The sequence below is a fragment of the Pongo pygmaeus genome, chromosome 8 (genome assembly GCF_028885625.2).
Source record: "Pongo pygmaeus isolate AG05252 chromosome 8, NHGRI_mPonPyg2-v2.0_pri, whole genome shotgun sequence".
Lineage (NCBI taxonomy): Eukaryota > Metazoa > Chordata > Mammalia > Primates > Hominidae > Pongo > Pongo pygmaeus.
This window is the reverse complement of record NC_072381.2, coordinates 65,237,380-65,254,462: the sequence shown is the minus strand read 5'-3', so window position 1 is coordinate 65,254,462 and position 17,083 is coordinate 65,237,380. Positions and strand designations below refer to the sequence as shown.

General features: G+C 43.6%; 1 protein-coding gene across 15 annotated transcripts in view; it reads right to left on the bottom strand.

Annotated features, from left to right (window-relative positions):
- The window catches only part of KCNMA1 (potassium calcium-activated channel subfamily M alpha 1), a 768,905-nt gene that overhangs the window by 230,244 nt on the left and 521,578 nt on the right, over positions 1–17,083 (bottom strand). For all 15 annotated transcript variants that reach the window (XM_054435608.2, XM_054435610.2, XM_054435633.2 and 12 more), the window contains 3 exons: positions 12,713–12,788; positions 10,519–10,689; positions 8,832–8,923 (listed from right to left, as the gene is read on the bottom strand). In XM_054435608.2, the coding sequence (XP_054291583.1) occupies positions 8,832–8,923; positions 10,519–10,689; positions 12,713–12,788 (339 nt within the window). The remainder of the gene's footprint in view (positions 1–8,831; positions 8,924–10,518; positions 10,690–12,712; positions 12,789–17,083) is intronic.

Sequence of the window (17,083 nt, the reverse complement as noted above, 5' to 3'; positions counted from 1 at the left end):
GAGGTGGAGGTTGTGGTGAGCCAAGATTGCGCCATTGCACTCTAGCCTGGGCAACAAGAGCAAAACTCCATCTCAAAAAAAAAAAAAAAAAAAAGAAAAGGAAAAAAGAAGGCATGATATGAGGCATGACAGGCCATAGCAGGACCTTTGTGGGGTCTGGAAAGGAGTGGACCTCAGGATCACATCGGCGGATTCCCAACCCTCCCAAATCTTTCTGCACCCCTCTTTTACCGGGTCTGTAAGCTTTTAGGTGAACAAGGCACTCTGCTATTACCTATGCCCTCCACTGTTCAATGGGTATGTTCAACAATGTGAATTATCAAATGCTTTTGGGAGGCTTCCTTCTAATGTCTCTTGCTTTCATGATTATTTTACACTTCCATGATTTCAATGAATAAAATTCCTGAAAAAAGAGCATTTCACTGGGAAGACGCTCCTGCATACTCAAGCTTCTGTTTCACTGCCACTGTTTCCTTGGGTGGTACTGATTGGTCAGAATCTCAGATAAGCTCCAGGAGAGCAAGAACCACATTTTACCCACAGCACAGAGCTTAGCACGTGGTGGGGATTCAAATTATTGTTTGTTGAGCCAATATGTTAGAATGGGAGTTTTCCTAAGGCTGTTCTATACACTACCTGACATTTGCCTTTGGAGTCAATGGCTAAGGTCATATAAGCTCCCACTGAGATGGGCACATATCTATCTCTGAACTGCCCCCATGTCCTCTTATTAGAAAGGTACAAGGAGGGGAGATAGATTACTTTTACAGCAACTGGTACCCATATTTGGAGCAGTCCCTGTGGTTCTGGGGGTGAGAGCAGGCCATTGTGATGCAACACCAGTACTGGCTGTGGAGACTGGAACCCTTGGGACAACAGAATCAGATTTCCACAACTCTCACAGTGTATTGGCCTCTATAATGTTTTAATAAAAAGAGACACTGGACTTGGCCAGTTAGAAAGTTTCCTGGTTTAGTTTCATAGTATGATGACAGCAGCATGGAAGGAACCCCAAAGCTACCAGGAACCATTTTGCACAGCTCTGGAAAGAAGTCCAGCAGAGTAAATGACATGGTACGAAGACAGAAAACATGGGGCAACCTAGTCTGGATGGCTGCACTTGTTCCTGAGATTCTGAATCTACCCAGCAAGGATTCACCCAATCAAAGGAGCCATTGATCAGAATCTTCAGCAATTATAATTTGAGAAATTATATTCGAATTATTTTTTAATGGAAGAAAGAATATTTGAGAGTGAAAATCTAGGCTTGAATATGACTTTTTTTTTTTTTAAGGTACACAGTTCATCTCCCACCTACATTTCTATTCTTGTTTTCAGAACAATAGCTGGAACATTTTGCTAAGTGTGTGGAAGGGAAGAGTGACAGCAGGAAAGGAGGGGAGCTTCATTCTATCAGTATTATCAGGAAATTGATTTAATATGCTTCCAAGTCTCTTTAAATAGAGCTTCAAGTTTGAAAGGGACTGAAGATACGGCTTAGAGGAATCCAAAACAGACGCCAAGAAAGAAGTGCCCACGTCCCATGCCCACCAAGACCCCTCTCATCAGGAAGGGATACCTAGCACATCACATCAGAAGACATGGCATCTAATGACAAGCGCTTTGGGTATCTACCCCTCAGCACTGCGTTTCAGAAGTAGTCAAGAGGTCATTTTTCCAAAGTATTAGGGCAAGCTCATTTTTTGTTTTCCCTGTTCCCAAGAAGTTTAATGCTAATCAAAGCAGAATGCCTAATCAGTCCAAGATGTTCTGTCAACTTGAATTATCTATTTGTCTTCTTATTTACTGTATCTGTCTGTCTACAGTTCTTCATATCTTTGTGAAGATCGGTTATTGGGGCCTGTGTTTCCTTCTGACTAGAATCGCTACCAGATGATCCTTCCTGGTGATATGTTGATGATTTGCTAATTTATGGCTTTTAAAATCTAGGAATCCAAAGACATTGCTGAGGGGTTCAGGCTGGGGAAGTCACGTGGCTCATGCAATGAGGGCTGAATGGCTACTTGATGAGGGATCTAAGTCTGTGTAGGATGCAAAGCTTCAGTCACATTTCGACCAGAGCCATGTCTGCAATAGAGAAATCATAAATGACATTTTATAGGAAACACCCCTCATGAGAGCAGTCTGCCCCTTGCAGGCAAGGAAAAGTGAGAATGACTGTTGCCCAAGACACAAGTAAACAGGAAAGGAAAGGCCTGTGGATTGGGCCAAGTCAGTATAACATGAAATCATCTCAAATCCAATTCCCAAGTGCTAGAGGCCATGCCTTCCCAGAAAGAGTCGAGAGGGAAATGGTGTTGTAGCAAGACTCTCTCAGAACCAAGAGAAGAGGTTTCAATAAGCTCTGATATTGGACTTCCCAACCACTTAGATGGCCAAATAGTATGATGTGTAGCTCAGAAAAGCTGTGGTATAGTTGGAGATTTTTATGGATGTGTAGAAATGCATCTGTCCCCAGTGCCTGGTATGTAGCAAGCCCTCGGTAAACACATGTGGAATGGATGGACATGAAGGCATGACTCATGTTAATTCCTTTAAGGTAGGGTAGCCTATGGGGCCGTAGATTAAATGAGCCTTTGTAAAGAAATAATCCATGCTCTGGCACAGTAGACAATTTAAAATTCCAAATCCTTTAGAAATCAGTCTAGAACCCTGGTGGACACGACATGCGTGTGGTGGAGGAAATGGAGTGGAATTCCATGTTGATACAAGACAGCCAGGCAGGAGGGAATAGTGTGTGGTCTCAGGAAGGAACAAAGGGTCTGAGTGAGAAGGAGAGTCCAAATTCTGATATAAGGAAAGACACAGAGTTTAAAAATAACCCAATAATCAGGAAGCAGGGAAGATACGCAGGATGCCATCTCCCGATAAGTCAAGAAAGCACTGCTCAGGCAGGTTGGGGTCTGAGCGAGCAATCAGTTTTTAAGACTTCCTCTAGTGGAGGTAGAACTGAAGACCTATGTTGGCAAGTGGGGCTTGCATAACCTGGATTTTAAAAGCAAGAGCGTTAGCTCTCCCAGCTTAATGGGTAATGCAAGCTGGGTCAAGGTCATTGAACAAGCGTTAGCATCTCCTCCTCTGAGGTGTCGCTTCCTTGGACTACTTTATCCAGTGTAACTAATTCCTGTTTTTCTCAGTTGCAGAATCTTAGTCATTTTTGGTTTTGCAGCACACATTAAAAATGTGTAATTGGCATTTGCTTTAGTTGTACCCTTGCTCAGTGCTTGCAACCTCCTTGAGACTGTAAACTCCATGAGGACAGGTTCCGAGGGTAGCCTGTTCACCAATGAACCCTGAGCACCCAACACAACCCAGCACCATGCCTAACGTGTAACACAGAGAATGCCTGCCTGCCGAGTGAGTGAATGAACCGATGGAGACGGGCCACAGGAATGGACAGTGAGGCAGGTCACTAACTGTGCTGAGCTGTTTTTAGTTCTTGAAATTTTGTTCTCAACTATTGAATACTCAATCATTTCTTCTAAAGTATGGAATCCTCTTTAAAATATGAGCATTTACAATAAAGAAGATAATTAAGTACTCTATTTTCATATTTAAATAGAAAAGCATGACAAACTGTCCCCATCTCTTTGAATGTAAGGCTCTTTCCAATATGGAGACCCCATCCGAGGTTGAATGCAGACAGCCCTAACTCCCTCCAGTGGGATACAGGCTCCTGAGGGTGAATAGTCCAAGTCAAAGCTATGAAACAAACACACAGAATGCACCCTGCAGAACTGGTCACGTGGGGCTCTACTGTGCCTCTCACTGATAAGTAAGAAATCACCTCCAGAGAACTGCTCTGTGTTGTGCGGCAGACCAACTAAGGTGTGAAAGGGAACAGGTGGTTCCATTTGCAAGGGTATAGAAGGCTCTGCAGGTGAGAGCTGCCCAGCGGGGAAGTTCAAGTTTAGCAGATCATTACAATTCTCCATGGAACTACCTTTAAAGGATGGAGCCAGGAAGGGGAAGAAAATGTTGAAATCCACAAAAAAGGCACAAATCTCACTCTGGGTGTGGTTCATCTGTCTGTTCTTGAGAGCCTCTCATTGCTAGAAGTGTTCAAGAGGGAATTAGAACTCTAGTCTAACCAAATGAGAAAAATAAAGGAAGGAATGGTTTTGTCCCCTTGCCATCTTTTTCCCCTCAATCCTGGGGCCAGGACCCTCAGGGGTAGTGGGTGGGCAGGAGGGGAGAGGAGACAGCCCCAAAGTGAAACTCATGCCTTTCTCTTCCTCTCCTTCATGAGCACAGTGCTCTGGCTCCACTTATAGGGAAAGGTGGAGGAAGATACAAACAATAGGAGATCACTGAGTTTAGAGCAGAATGGAGTCTCAAGAGATGACATGGAGAGGCAGCAGGACACAGGGAAGCAGGCTGTCCAGGTTCAAACCCCAGCCCTACTCTTTACTAGCTGGGTGATGTCAGGCAAATTACTTAACCTCCCTGTTCCTCAGTTTCTTCAGTCATTCCAAATGGAGATGATGGTAATACCTTTCTCACAGGATCAATGTGAGGATTCTGAAATACGCAAATATTTGTAGGTATTACTATTGCCAGAGAAGGCAGTCCTGGGGCTTTAGGCTGCACTGATTCACATTCTCATTTCAGGAAGTGTGTGGCACTCCTATCTTTATAGGGAAATGTTCCAAGAGAAGCCACAGCATTTAAGTTTCACAGACAGCTTTCTTGAATTGGAGCAAGAGATGGGTTAGTCCATGACAACTAGCCCCCAAACCAGAATGGCGGCTCAGCAGCTTCATCCTGAGGACCTTCCTCCAAGTTAATTACACTCACTTTCCTCTCCCACCTTGGCTACGTCTAGTCTTTCATGACTCATTCCCCTCTCATGTGCCCTGTCAGCATTTGGCTACCAGGAATCAGTAGAATAATCCAAACCCATCCCATTCTCTCTGTCTCAAACACCTGGGCCTAGGATTGCCTCAAACTTGAGTCACTCAAGTCCCAACATGGGAAACACAAGGTCTGGGTGGCTCCCCAGCTGGACTCCCTCTAACAAGGGGGTTACAGCAGATGGATTCCTCTCTGTGACTGATTATTTTCCATGGCCCTTGGCCATGTGACCTTGGACCATGATCTTGTCAGTTCTCATAAACTAACCAGGAGTGGAATGAATCACACTCAGAGAGGAGACCTCTGGGGGAAAATGCAAGGGGCTGTGAGAGGGAGGAGAGAGCTGAGGATCCCAAAGACCATGGGAGCCTCACTAGCCCTCAGGCCTTCCCTGTCTCTAAGCAGCTTTGACCTTACACAAGGAGGAGGAGGCAGTGGCCTTGGGAGGCAGGCTGGGCTGCAGGAGGTCTACCCTTCTGAATAAGATTTAGGGTATTGGCCCAAGAGCCCAGTTGTCCCTAATCCCTCCAACTCAGAGAGATTACCTGCCTCAGCTACTCACTGAACCCTTAGTTGTGGACACCCAAACCCCTATTCTTAGATGCCCCAATCCATCATAACATACATGAAATAGCCAATACACACACACACATGTGCACATGTGCAGGACTGGTTATCCTGCAGGAGGTGATGAAAATGTTGGGTAAGGCACTCTAGGCCCTTGAAATAGTGTTGATGGTGAAGAGGCTTTGAGAATGCTACCTGAAGTGTTTATATTATGCCAAACACATTGATTAAAACTGAAAATGAAATGCCAATGAAATCTTCATATTCTCAAATATCCTGAATTTGGGTGTTGTACAAACAAAACCCTGGTCTTCTCTGCCTAAATTTTGTACTTTAAATAATCTTTTAATTTCAAAGTTTTATGTCTCTGTAGCTTTAGATCATGAGTTACCTTGAGTTCTCTGACAAGTTAATATATTGTTAGATAAATCATTTCTGAATAAAATATGCCAAGTAAACAAATCCCTTAACTATGTATACATTCTAATTTCTTTCTGGGCATTTATTTGATTGGGTCCTGGGGAGCAGAGAACATGTATGTGCGTGTCCATGGGCAGAGCACATGGATTTATGCATACACAAAAACTCAGAGCACAGCACACTGTTTTAAGAGTCTGAACTTTATCTTTCAACAAAGTTTAGCTGCTTTCCTTTTGCAAATGCATTTAATTTTATCTGGAAACTTTTTGACGTTAGAAATAGAACAACTGTAGTTTCTCATTATGTTTGCTGCCAGAATCCATGCTTGGTTGCTCAACTAAAGACCTTATATTGCTAATTACTACCACATGCCCATATCCCAAGCGAAAGAAAACTTATTGATTCTGACAGCCCATTCTCTCAACACTGAATTCCAAATGAAAACTCAAAATTTGGCCAAACATAACATTTCATCAATCTTGTTTTACTGACTGGAAAAACAACATCAAACAAAGGGTGCTAATGGCCCTTTATTACCGTGCCTTTCCCAAGCTTATATTTTCTGATGAAAGATCTAAGTGACCAAAGGCCTTCTTTAAACTACTTAGTAATTAGCTTTTGAACCAGGAAACAATGCGTAAAGTAAAGTGAACAGGCCGGGTGCTGATGACAGGACGGACTCTGTGTCTGCAGGGTCAGGAACAGTGGGGACCCAAAAAGAACATTAAAAGCAAAGTGCATTTTCATAAATGGAAAAGAAAAAAAAGAGAGAGAGAGAGAGAGAAAACCAGGCTAAAAGCGGTGATAAAAGATTACAGAGCCAGAACAGAATGGCAGGAAGTCTGTGATCCGAAGTCATCAGCACCTGAAAGTTTGAGTGGAACTGCCAGGGTGAAAGATGACCGGATTGGACTGGGGGCAGTGAGTGAGTGCCGGGCTGAAAGCCCCATCTGGGTCAGCCAGCACCAAAAGCTGCTGGCCTCCAGCCCACCCACCAGCTCACCCACATTTGACTAGGAAAATTATTTCATTAAAAAAAAAAACTACCTGGAATGAGAGTCAAGAAATATTTTCAACCTAGCCTTCAGGGCAATTGATTTTATTGAGTTCTTCAGGGGCAGTGATTGGGAAATGCTGGCGGAGACACTGGAAGATAGGGAGGCCATAAAGAGAGCCCCAGGCCCTCAGAATGCCTTCTGCTTTATGGAGACCTATCCACACCTTCAAGGCAAAATGAATCGAGATGCTGTTTTCCTTTTAGCATGGGATACACGACCACTGGGAATCTTTGGACTTATTTGGCCTTTTGGATCCAACCAATGGCCCAGAAATCAGAACAGCTTGGTTCTAACCTCATCCAAGGCTGTTAAGATAATATTGAGGGGAGGGCTTCATTAGAGGGAAGATGGAGGGATGTGCTGCCTCCCTGAAAAGACGCCAACTGGCCTCCTCTGGCCCACTGTCCTTTGTGCCTTTGAAAGGAAACTGGTGTCCTGTGGGTAGTTCAAGAAAATGAGCCCTTTTGTCCACCTCCTCATTTCCTGTGCAGAGGCCTGGACACCTGAGCTCAGGAAGCATTGGACTCACTGACCAAAGGGGAGGGTCCACTCTGTCTGACACGGCTGACTGTCAAAAAGAGAAGGCAGCAGTGGAGGGAAATACAATGCTCCCAATCTGATTTTATTTCCTCTTAAAAAAACCAAAGAAGCTCTTTAAGAGTTCATTTGAAACAGAACAAGAAGGGAAAACAAAACAAAAGAAAACAGTTCCATGATAGGAACTTCCATGACTGGGAAGAGGCATGAGTGATGAAAGTTTTCTGTGTCCTGATCTGGATGGTAGGATGGTAGTTACTGGGTGTGTACATAGGTACAAGTTCCTCGCTTTATATGTTAAAGATGTGTACATTTAACTCTATGTAAGTTATACCTCAAAACCAAAACCAAACAAAGGTGACTGCCCCAGAAAAAGCTTTAAAAAAATAAATAAAGGATGGCTGCTGCCAGCTGCCTTTCCCCCTGCCTTTCCCCTCTGAGGTGGTAAGGTACTGCCCTCTACTTAGGAGAAAACCTTGGGGTCTCTATTGAACCTGCACATTGATATTGAGAGTGATAAAGTGATCTGAGCACACACTAAAATAGTTCCCGAGAAGAAAGCATTCACGTTTGGGAAGCCAAACAAAAGATTCAGCAGGAATAGCATGTAGTACCCTAAACTACCAGAAATATACTATTTCTTGCCCGGAAGGAATTTCAGCTGAGTAATGAGTCCCTTTGAGGATAAGATCGGTGCCTCCTGGATGAAGAGGAGAACTGGGTTCCCAGTGGCCACAGTGCCTTTGCAGTAGGCCAGATGACCTGGATCTGCCACCCAAGGACTTCTCTGCCAGAGTCTTATCCTGCGTTCTTGCTACACACAAACCACCATAGGAGGGCATCATACTAGTTTGAGGGACCAGAATTTTATCACATAGTCAGATGATGTGAAGAATGAATGAGTTTTGTTTACTTGTTAGGGGTCAGAAGAGAAAATATGGGCCCAGTTATAAATGGACTCCTTTCAGGACAAATTCATTACATCTCTTGGAATTTGTTAATGGGAGTTGGTCCAAGCGTGGCAACGTCCTCGGGTCACCTCTGACATCACACCCCATGCAGAAACTGGGCCTTCCCTCATAGAAGCACCCGGTGGGGTGGGTGAGGGGCAGAATTCAGATGGCACCTCCACAGGGACTCTTAAAAGTCACTCAACCACATCTTTTCTGATGCAACTGACTTACTTTCTGCCTCCATGTTTGTTAAAAGTCCCGCCGAATTTATTCCGATTCAGGATGAGAGCAGCAATTTCGGGCACGTAGCGGGCAAACATTGCCTACATGCATGAAACAAAGAAACAAGAGCCAAAAAAAAAATGGCATGCAGAGAGGATTCTACCGCAGCGGAGGCAGCAAAACCTCTTGGCATACTTACTTTCTTCCACTAACCGCACTATAGGAGCCCCCGTATTTCTTGCGGTTTCCTATTAACTCTATGATTTCAGGGACGTAGCTGGCAAACATGGCCTGAGAAGATAGGAGACAGAAGAGAGACTAAAAAGACAGGCCAAAGGAAAGGGGGGAACTGTTCAGAGGGTGGGGGCACTAAGATCTGAAAACACAAAAGGATTAGGCCTGCAAAGGTATATATTGATACGTTGGATGATAAAAAACTAAAAGCACGAAGAGAGCAAGCTCCCAGAAATACACAAGACAAACAAACATTAGCCAACCTTGACAACTAAAGAACAAAAAAAAAATCACAGTCGAGAAAAATACAAAGGAGACAGGAATAAATAAGGTGATATCTAGTTCTTCTTGCTGAAGAAAAATAGGCAAAAGGGGGGCATGCTAGTGAAATTAAACACAGACACACATGTGCATGCACAGTTACACACAGTTTCGCAAGAGAAGATCTTTCTTTGTCATTAAAATTCAGAGGAGAATCAATGCTTTTATGAGTGACAAAAGAAAATAAACACCAAAAGATTAAAAACTACATTTTTCTATTAAAAAAAACAACACTAAAAAGCTCAAAAGGGAAATTTGGGAAATCACCTGGGAGGAGAAGATAGCAAGGAGAAACACAAATCTGCCATGTTTTGTCCAACAAACATCTAGCCTGTGGCTGGCTGGATGGGTCTTGTTATCTATGGGCACCTCATGGATGCTGCAGAAATGCTTGCATGAATGTACACATGCACGTGCACATTTATATACATTTTTAAAATGTATATGCTCTATGCATACAAAACAGAGAGAGGTGTATGCATCACTACATATAAATGTGCACACAGTGTACATACATGAAAGCTGTGTATGGATTAGGATTTTAATCACTCACTTCATAAATGGCAAAAAAAATTCTAAACTTAAAATGAGCTACTTTGAAAGACAAAATGCAGCAACTGCCAATGTGTGGCCAGAAATCCCCTCGATTTACATTAGAAGGGATGGTTTAGTGCAACATAAAGAGCTGCGTAGACTTTTAAAAAGCAAACAGTGAAATTTTCTTAGAAGAAAGGAGCAAAAATACCCCATGTGTCCGCTGCAGAATGGAGTGAGCGGTTTGCAAAACTGCACTCTGCTCACATGGGGATGTCCGCCTGGACAATACTAAGGTGCTCTCTGTCCTTTGATGTAGGGACCCTTCTCTTTAGGGCAGGCCCCAACCACAGTGTTTGTTGGAAGTTTGGGGAGGAACATAAAGGGGAAGGGGGAGCTCTTGAAACCGCAAACTGTCTCTAGAAAGTATCGACAGCTTCTACCAGAGGCAGGTGACAGCCACTGTCCTTGTAGCATACCAGATGCTGAGTTACATTGCTAAGGGGTAGACACTCTCCCTTATTAACAGCATCACTTTCTTAAGACAGTTAGGTTTGCTCCTGGCTAAATGGCTGTCCCTGACAAGGGCAATGTGCCTGGATCTATGGGACAAGTGTAATACACCAAGAATTATGCAGAAAAGTCACCATCGTGTTTGGATTTACTTAGCCTGATTGTAACATTAAGGCTTGCTTCTAGTGCAGAACACAGTCTAAAATACAAAGCTTTAAGGAAATGTATCATGGAAAATATTAACAACCATCAAAATCAACATCATAATAAAGATTTTTTTTTACCAGTCCCCCAAGGATGAAGAAGACCATGAAGAGGCGCCCAAGTGTGGTTTTTGCATAAACATCCCCATAACCAACGGTGGACATTGTGACCATGAGTAAATAGACACATTCCCAGTAGGTGAGAGCCTGGTTGTTTTGGAAATTTTCCCATGGGTCCCCTGAATTCTCCACCTAAAGCAAATGGGACAGGGGAGAAAAAAGAAAAACATGCTATTGAAGTGTATACATGCAATAAACACAGAAGCTCGGCACCCCCGAAGGCCGCTTGCTAATGCACACCACTCTCCACACGAGATGTGTGGTTCCCGGGCTGAGTTCTGTGAGTCAGGATGCAGAGCTCCTGAGCAGGACACAGAGAAAGTAGAGAAGCAGCTGCAGGAGATGTCTCCCTGGCTGATTGAGACAGAGAGGGAAAGCAAGAAGGGAAATATCTCTAGGCCTTTTCTCTTCTTCTGGTAAAATGTCGGAAGCCAGCTAAAATTCAGGGCATTGCCTCTGGCCAGGTTTTAGAGCACTGTCTTCAAGGAAAGAGCTAGAGATTCCCTCCCTGACCTTCCTCAATGGGTTTCTAAGGCCCAGATGGCCTGGCTCTGCCTCTCCCACAGAAATTCTAAACCCTTCCATAGGGGGCTGCCTCCTTCCATCAGTTTATCCAAAGAGTATATATGGGCCCTGCTTATTTCTGATTCAAACAGCATCTCTGGGATCTGGCCCTGCTCTCCCTCCTTTGCAAATTGCCAATGGTGGTCCCAGCCTTGAGGCTGCCAGAATCTTCCCAGGGGCATGGAAAGTGAGCTCATGAGAACAGCTTGCACTGGCACAGCCCGTTAGATCAAGCGCTGGCAAACTTTTTCAGTTTTGTGGGCCACACAGGTCCTGGTCAACTCTGCAGAGGCAAAACTTCAACAAATGGGTGTGGCTAGATTTGGAGAGCTTTGGCCCGAGACTGCAGTTTCCCCACTTTCCTGTCCTTCCATCATATTTGATCTGCCAACAAGGCTAGTTGGTGGGCAGGAAAGGTACTTTAGATACTCTCAGGAGAGAGGGAGCTGCGGGCCCAATTTTACTCAAATATGCCTGTGATCCACCCACAGGGCCTGTAGACAGTGGCCCCCAGGCCTCCACCTCTGCCTCTGCAAAATGTTTCCAGGGCCTGGCCTCTTTCACACATCAGTTTGTCCTCAATGTGCCATTTTCACAAAAGTTTTCTGGTGAACCTGAAGGGACTTCACTAATACCCATAGTAAGGCGGGGTCATCATCTTATTAAAGACAACTATCTCCTCCACATATGTGATTTGGGTGCTTGGTGCTTGGTTACAGCAAGAATTAGGGTGATTAAGGTTGACTTTGGCCATAAATCCCATCAGCATTAACGGCTGGGCAGGAGACTCCAGATCTGGTGACTACATGAGCCCCCATGCCCCACCCGCTGCCATCCCAGGCCTGCCTTCCTTTGGGTGATAATTACCTAAATCCCAAGTGTGGGTAGCTAAGCGTGTCCTTCTATCCCTTATGCAAATAGAGGCTCAGCCACTGGTGGTCAACTTTATCCAAAGTCTCAGAGCTAGACGAGGCTCCTTCCAGTTGTAACAGTCTATGTTTGCATGAAACACACTTCCCACAATGGCTGTGCTCTCTAAAAGCAGAGGGAAAGTCTGCCTTCGGGTGGTGCGAGGGGCTTGACTTAATACAAGGCTTTCAAAGAGTCACTAATGAAAAAGAATGAACATTTTTGAGGTACAAATCAGACAAAATAATCAAAGGTGGCTTTTCATAAGGCGGAAGTGGAGAGAAATTGAGGGATCTGAATTTGTTGTTTACTAGGAGGTGTGGGTCAAACTTCCAACCTTGTCCCCAGCCCTTTTCCAGGTGTTTGCTTAGGAAGCACTGCCATCTTGTGGCTTTCTATGGTTATTGCAGACAGAAGGAAAATCTACCAAAGCCCCTATGACAATACCAACGAGCAATGAACGGAAAAATGCAGGTTAATAGTGCAAACATTACTCACCATTTGGAACTAGTTTGGGGTAAAAAGGTTGGAAACCCAGACAATTGTGTGGTTGCTTCCCATCTTCCTGTCTACAACTGAGGTGAAGTTTCTTTCCAGCAAGATAAATTTTAGGTAATAAAATGACTCAGAGAGGGTCTTGTTGCAGGCAAGCGAGAGCAGAAGGGTTTTCAAGGTTACTCACCAAATGGATGAACCCGGCTGCAGTCAGCCACGTGCTGATAAATATGGAGAGCAGATTCACCAGCTTGATGGAATTACTGTGCAAGAGACAACAAGCAAAATCCCCACGTTACCAAGGGAAGGCCCTGCTGCCGCTGCCTTACAGGGTAACAGCACCCGCTTAGCGTGAGAGGCTGCCACATCTAACTCCCAACCATTTCTCCATTATAAGGGAATTCTGGAAGGTGGAGGAAGCTGTTAGGATGAAGGTCAGGACAGAGCCTAGAGGAACGAATTTAACTTTGGTAAAAATTAACTTTTATTTAAAAAACTCTTCAAATCTACAGAAAAGTGGAAAGAACAGTATAATGAACACTTGTATGCTCTTCATTTAGACTGACCAGTTATTAACATTTTACCACGGGTGCTTTATCTCCCTACATGCTTTTTCTCTTATCCCCCCCGCCCTTTTTCCTTCTCTTCTTCTTGCCATGTACATATATATATATATATATATATATATATATATATATATGTATTTGCTAAACCATTTACCAATAAGTCAGAGACATCATGGCACAAGCCCTAAATACTTTAGCACCCAACTCCTAAGAAGAAGGGCATTGCACAGCATAATCACAACACCATTGCATGTCTGAGAAAATTAAAACATAAAAATTCAGTAATGCTATTTAATATGCAGACCTTAAATGTCTCCAGTTGCCCCAAAATTAGGTTCATTGATTTTTTTTTTTATTTTCCCCCAGACCCAAGTTTCATGCACTGCATTTGGCTGTTAGGTGGCTTAAATCCAACTGTCAGGAAACAAGGACAGAGAGTAAATATTTTAGGCTTTACAGGCCATATAGACGTTGTCACAAATACTCAACTCTGTCACTGTGGCTACTGAGCAGCTTTCGGACAACATGTACAGGAACAGATATGGCTTTGTTCCAATAAAACTTTATTTACAAAAACAGGCAGCCGGCATGGGCTATAGTTTGCCAATCCCAGCTTCAGTCTCTTTTAATGTATAATTGACACCACTCCTTTGTAATGACATTAAATTTTGTGTGAACCTAAGTTGTCTTCTATAATGTCCTATATTCTGGATCCTGTGTATTTACTTATTTCTTTTTATTTTATTTTTTACTTTCTGAGACGACGTCTCTGTCACCCAGGCTGGAGTGCAGTGGCGTGGTCTTGGCTCACTGCAACCTCTGCCTCCCAGGTTCAAGCAATTCTCCTGCCTCAGCCTCCCGAGTAGCTGGGATTACAGGCACCCGCCACCACACTGAGCTAATTTTTGTATTTTTAGTAGAGATGGGGTTTCACCATGTTGGCCAGGCTGATCTCGAACTCCTGACCTCAGGTGATCTGCCCGCCTTGGCCTCCCAAAGTGCTAGGATTACAGGTGTGATCCACCGCGCCCAGCCCAGTTTATTTTTTAAATAAATGTTATTGTGTATGTTTGAGGTTTACAACATGATATTATCTACTATCTCACATAGTTACGTTTTTGTGTGTGACAAGAGCAGCTAAAATCTACATATTTAACAAAAATCCCAAATACCATACAATTTTATTAGCAATAGTCCTCATGTTGTACATTAGACCTCTAGACTTGATCATCCTACATAGCTCCCTACTTAAGTATTTCTGTTGAGAATCTCTGCGGGGATGGCATCACATCAGGATGTCCCAGCCCAATAACTAGGTCCATTCATGTGGCTAAGGTGGAAATGCTAATGTCTCCACTGAGAGGTGCCCATTTCCCTTTGTAATGAATATGCCACCTTGAGTGAGGCCCCGAGACTGCAGGAATACCCTGCTCCCCAAAAACCTTGTACCTAATAGCGTTAGCATTCACTGGTGTTCCTTGAGTGGCTCAATTGGACCTTATGACATTTTGAGCTCCCTAAGAGCTGAGGCCTTGTCTGTCTGGATTCCAGGAGCCCTGGGTCCCTGGAGCACAGCAGGCCCCTGTGACTGCACTGAGTGCACTGGTCTCTGCCCCTGCTCTCTTTCTAAACTGCATCCTGTTCAGTCCCATTGGGGTATACCTGAACGCTGCTGTCAGCAGGTCACTTCACTGTCCAAAGCCTTCTTGTTGACTAAAGATGACATTCAAACTCTCTCCGTCCATTGTCAATACCTTGTGAAGTCCCAGTCTCTCCCACCACCACTCTTTCACATAAACTCTTGAAACTGCCATGCCAGCTAAACCTATTTACTATAGCTATTGTTTACACTATTTGCTCAACTCCAAAGCCCTTCCCATCTAGCCAAATTTCCCCATTCTTCAAAGCCCAGTTCAATCCCTACTGCTTCCTTAAAGTCGTTCCACCCACCTGCAAGACAAAGTGACTTTCCCTGGCTCTCACCTCCAGCCATTCATTGGTAATTGATCCTAACTGACTTAAGATGTCTTTTGTAAAGTTTTAGGTTGCTATTTGACTTTTGTGTTCCTTGCTGCATCTTGCAGAAAAGAACTCTCTTTTCTAGCTCTTGCATTTTCCCAGTAGTGGCTTAATGCAGCCTATGGGGTTGCCCAACCCATTAGTTTTGGTCAATTCATCTCTGTTATGACTGCCCTCTCTTACCTCTCTTTTGGAGAACCAGTGATTTAAATTCTAGGCATTTAAGATCACAGTAATAGTTTCAGCTAGCTTGTTTACAGTTCTTTTCCAGTGCTCACCACATGTGCCACCATCCTAAGTGCTTTAGGATCACCTGTGCTTTATGTGTACTAAGTCATTTAACGCTCATAATGACAATCTTTCTTCTTCTATGGAACAGCACAGAGGAATCCACGGTCTTAGTTTTTCCAGAGTTGATTCTGACAGTTCATGGAAAGAATAAACAGATACTTTCAACTTTGTGGGTGAGACTGATCTTTCAAAATGTGTGGAACAACTTTATTCTGGCTCGAAAACTTGGAAAAACAGCCAAAATGTCCATTCTGTCTCTCTTGGTCATTTCTAGAGTTACCAGATTATAATAATTGCCAATATTTATTGAGCCCTTATTATGTGTTAGATGTTGTGTTGAGCAGAATTCTCTCCTGCCTCTACCTTGTAAGTCCTCTAAGGTGTGCTCCCGCATTGGAGGGTAAGAAATAGATGAAGAACTGATAGCCGGCGGCAAAGGGAGGGCTCTTAGGGAGGTGTGTGTTGTTCATTTTCTCAGGGTATCGTTAAATACCAAGTGGCTTCACTTACATACTCCTGGATTCTTGAGACCTGAACACAGCAGTGCCCCACCAACAACCATATGGAGTCCTCTTGAGATATTAAACCTATTTGGAGTCTGAGCCTCCTGGTGCTTTGGAAAAATGACCTAAATATGGTGATTATTATACTCTAAATGATGGTTACAGTGATATTAGTAGTGTGTTAGGGAGCTCTTGCCATATGCAGAACATTTAATCATTGTTGCTAAAACAGTCCATGTTTAGCTCTGAAATCTGATTATTTTTATGACATCAGTATTATCACAGATCCCTAGGTTTAGGAATTTGCTTTCTAAATGCAACTCTATGACCACACATCTGAAAGCTACAAGCAAAAGATGCAAGGTTAACCCCTGGTGGGCATTCTCTATACTCTGAAATGTGAACCTTGCCAGGTTAAGTAGGGCTCATTGGGAAGAAAGAGTGGGGCACGCCAGGAGCAGGGGTGTGTGCTCTGCATAGCAAAGGTTATATATCTCTGTGTGGAGATAGTCATAGCCTTCCTGGTCAAGCCCAGGGATCTGGGCCAAACATGAAGCTACCAGTGGTTAGAATGATTTGAACCATTCAGATTCTAGCCTGCTTCCTAAGCTTTGAGGGAGATTATGATCTTATCATGAACACCTCATACAACTAAAGTAAATCATTCTCATGTTGCCAATACAATTCCTGAGTCTCCATCCCATGAGTTCTAATTCACATCGATGGACACAGTGAATCATGATAGGTCAGGCACAGGATTCTTGTAGATTAGAGACCTCTTCCAAGAAACTGTGGATGCTGCAAGAGAAGGTCTGGCTCCAGAGATTACAGCTGTAAACCCAGAGCTTCTGGGGCCTCCTTTGTCCTCTATATGTTTAACAAGACATGTTTCAGTTAACACAGAAAATGCCATGCACTTTGTACAAAGAAGTGCACATTTATCCCTGTTATGCTTGTCTCTAATTTTTCTCTTTGTTTCTCGTACTGCCAGGTGCTGCTGGCCTTGTTTTGTTTTACTGCTCTCTTTGCTGGACAGATGTAAAATACCCACTCCCTAAAAAGTTAACTGGACTGCACCACACTAACATAAATGGTCTGAATGATAATATGAGTGGAGCAAAGTTAAATTCTGCCAATTCAATCCCTTAATTATCTCTAGATCTCTTCTTCTTTCTCTGC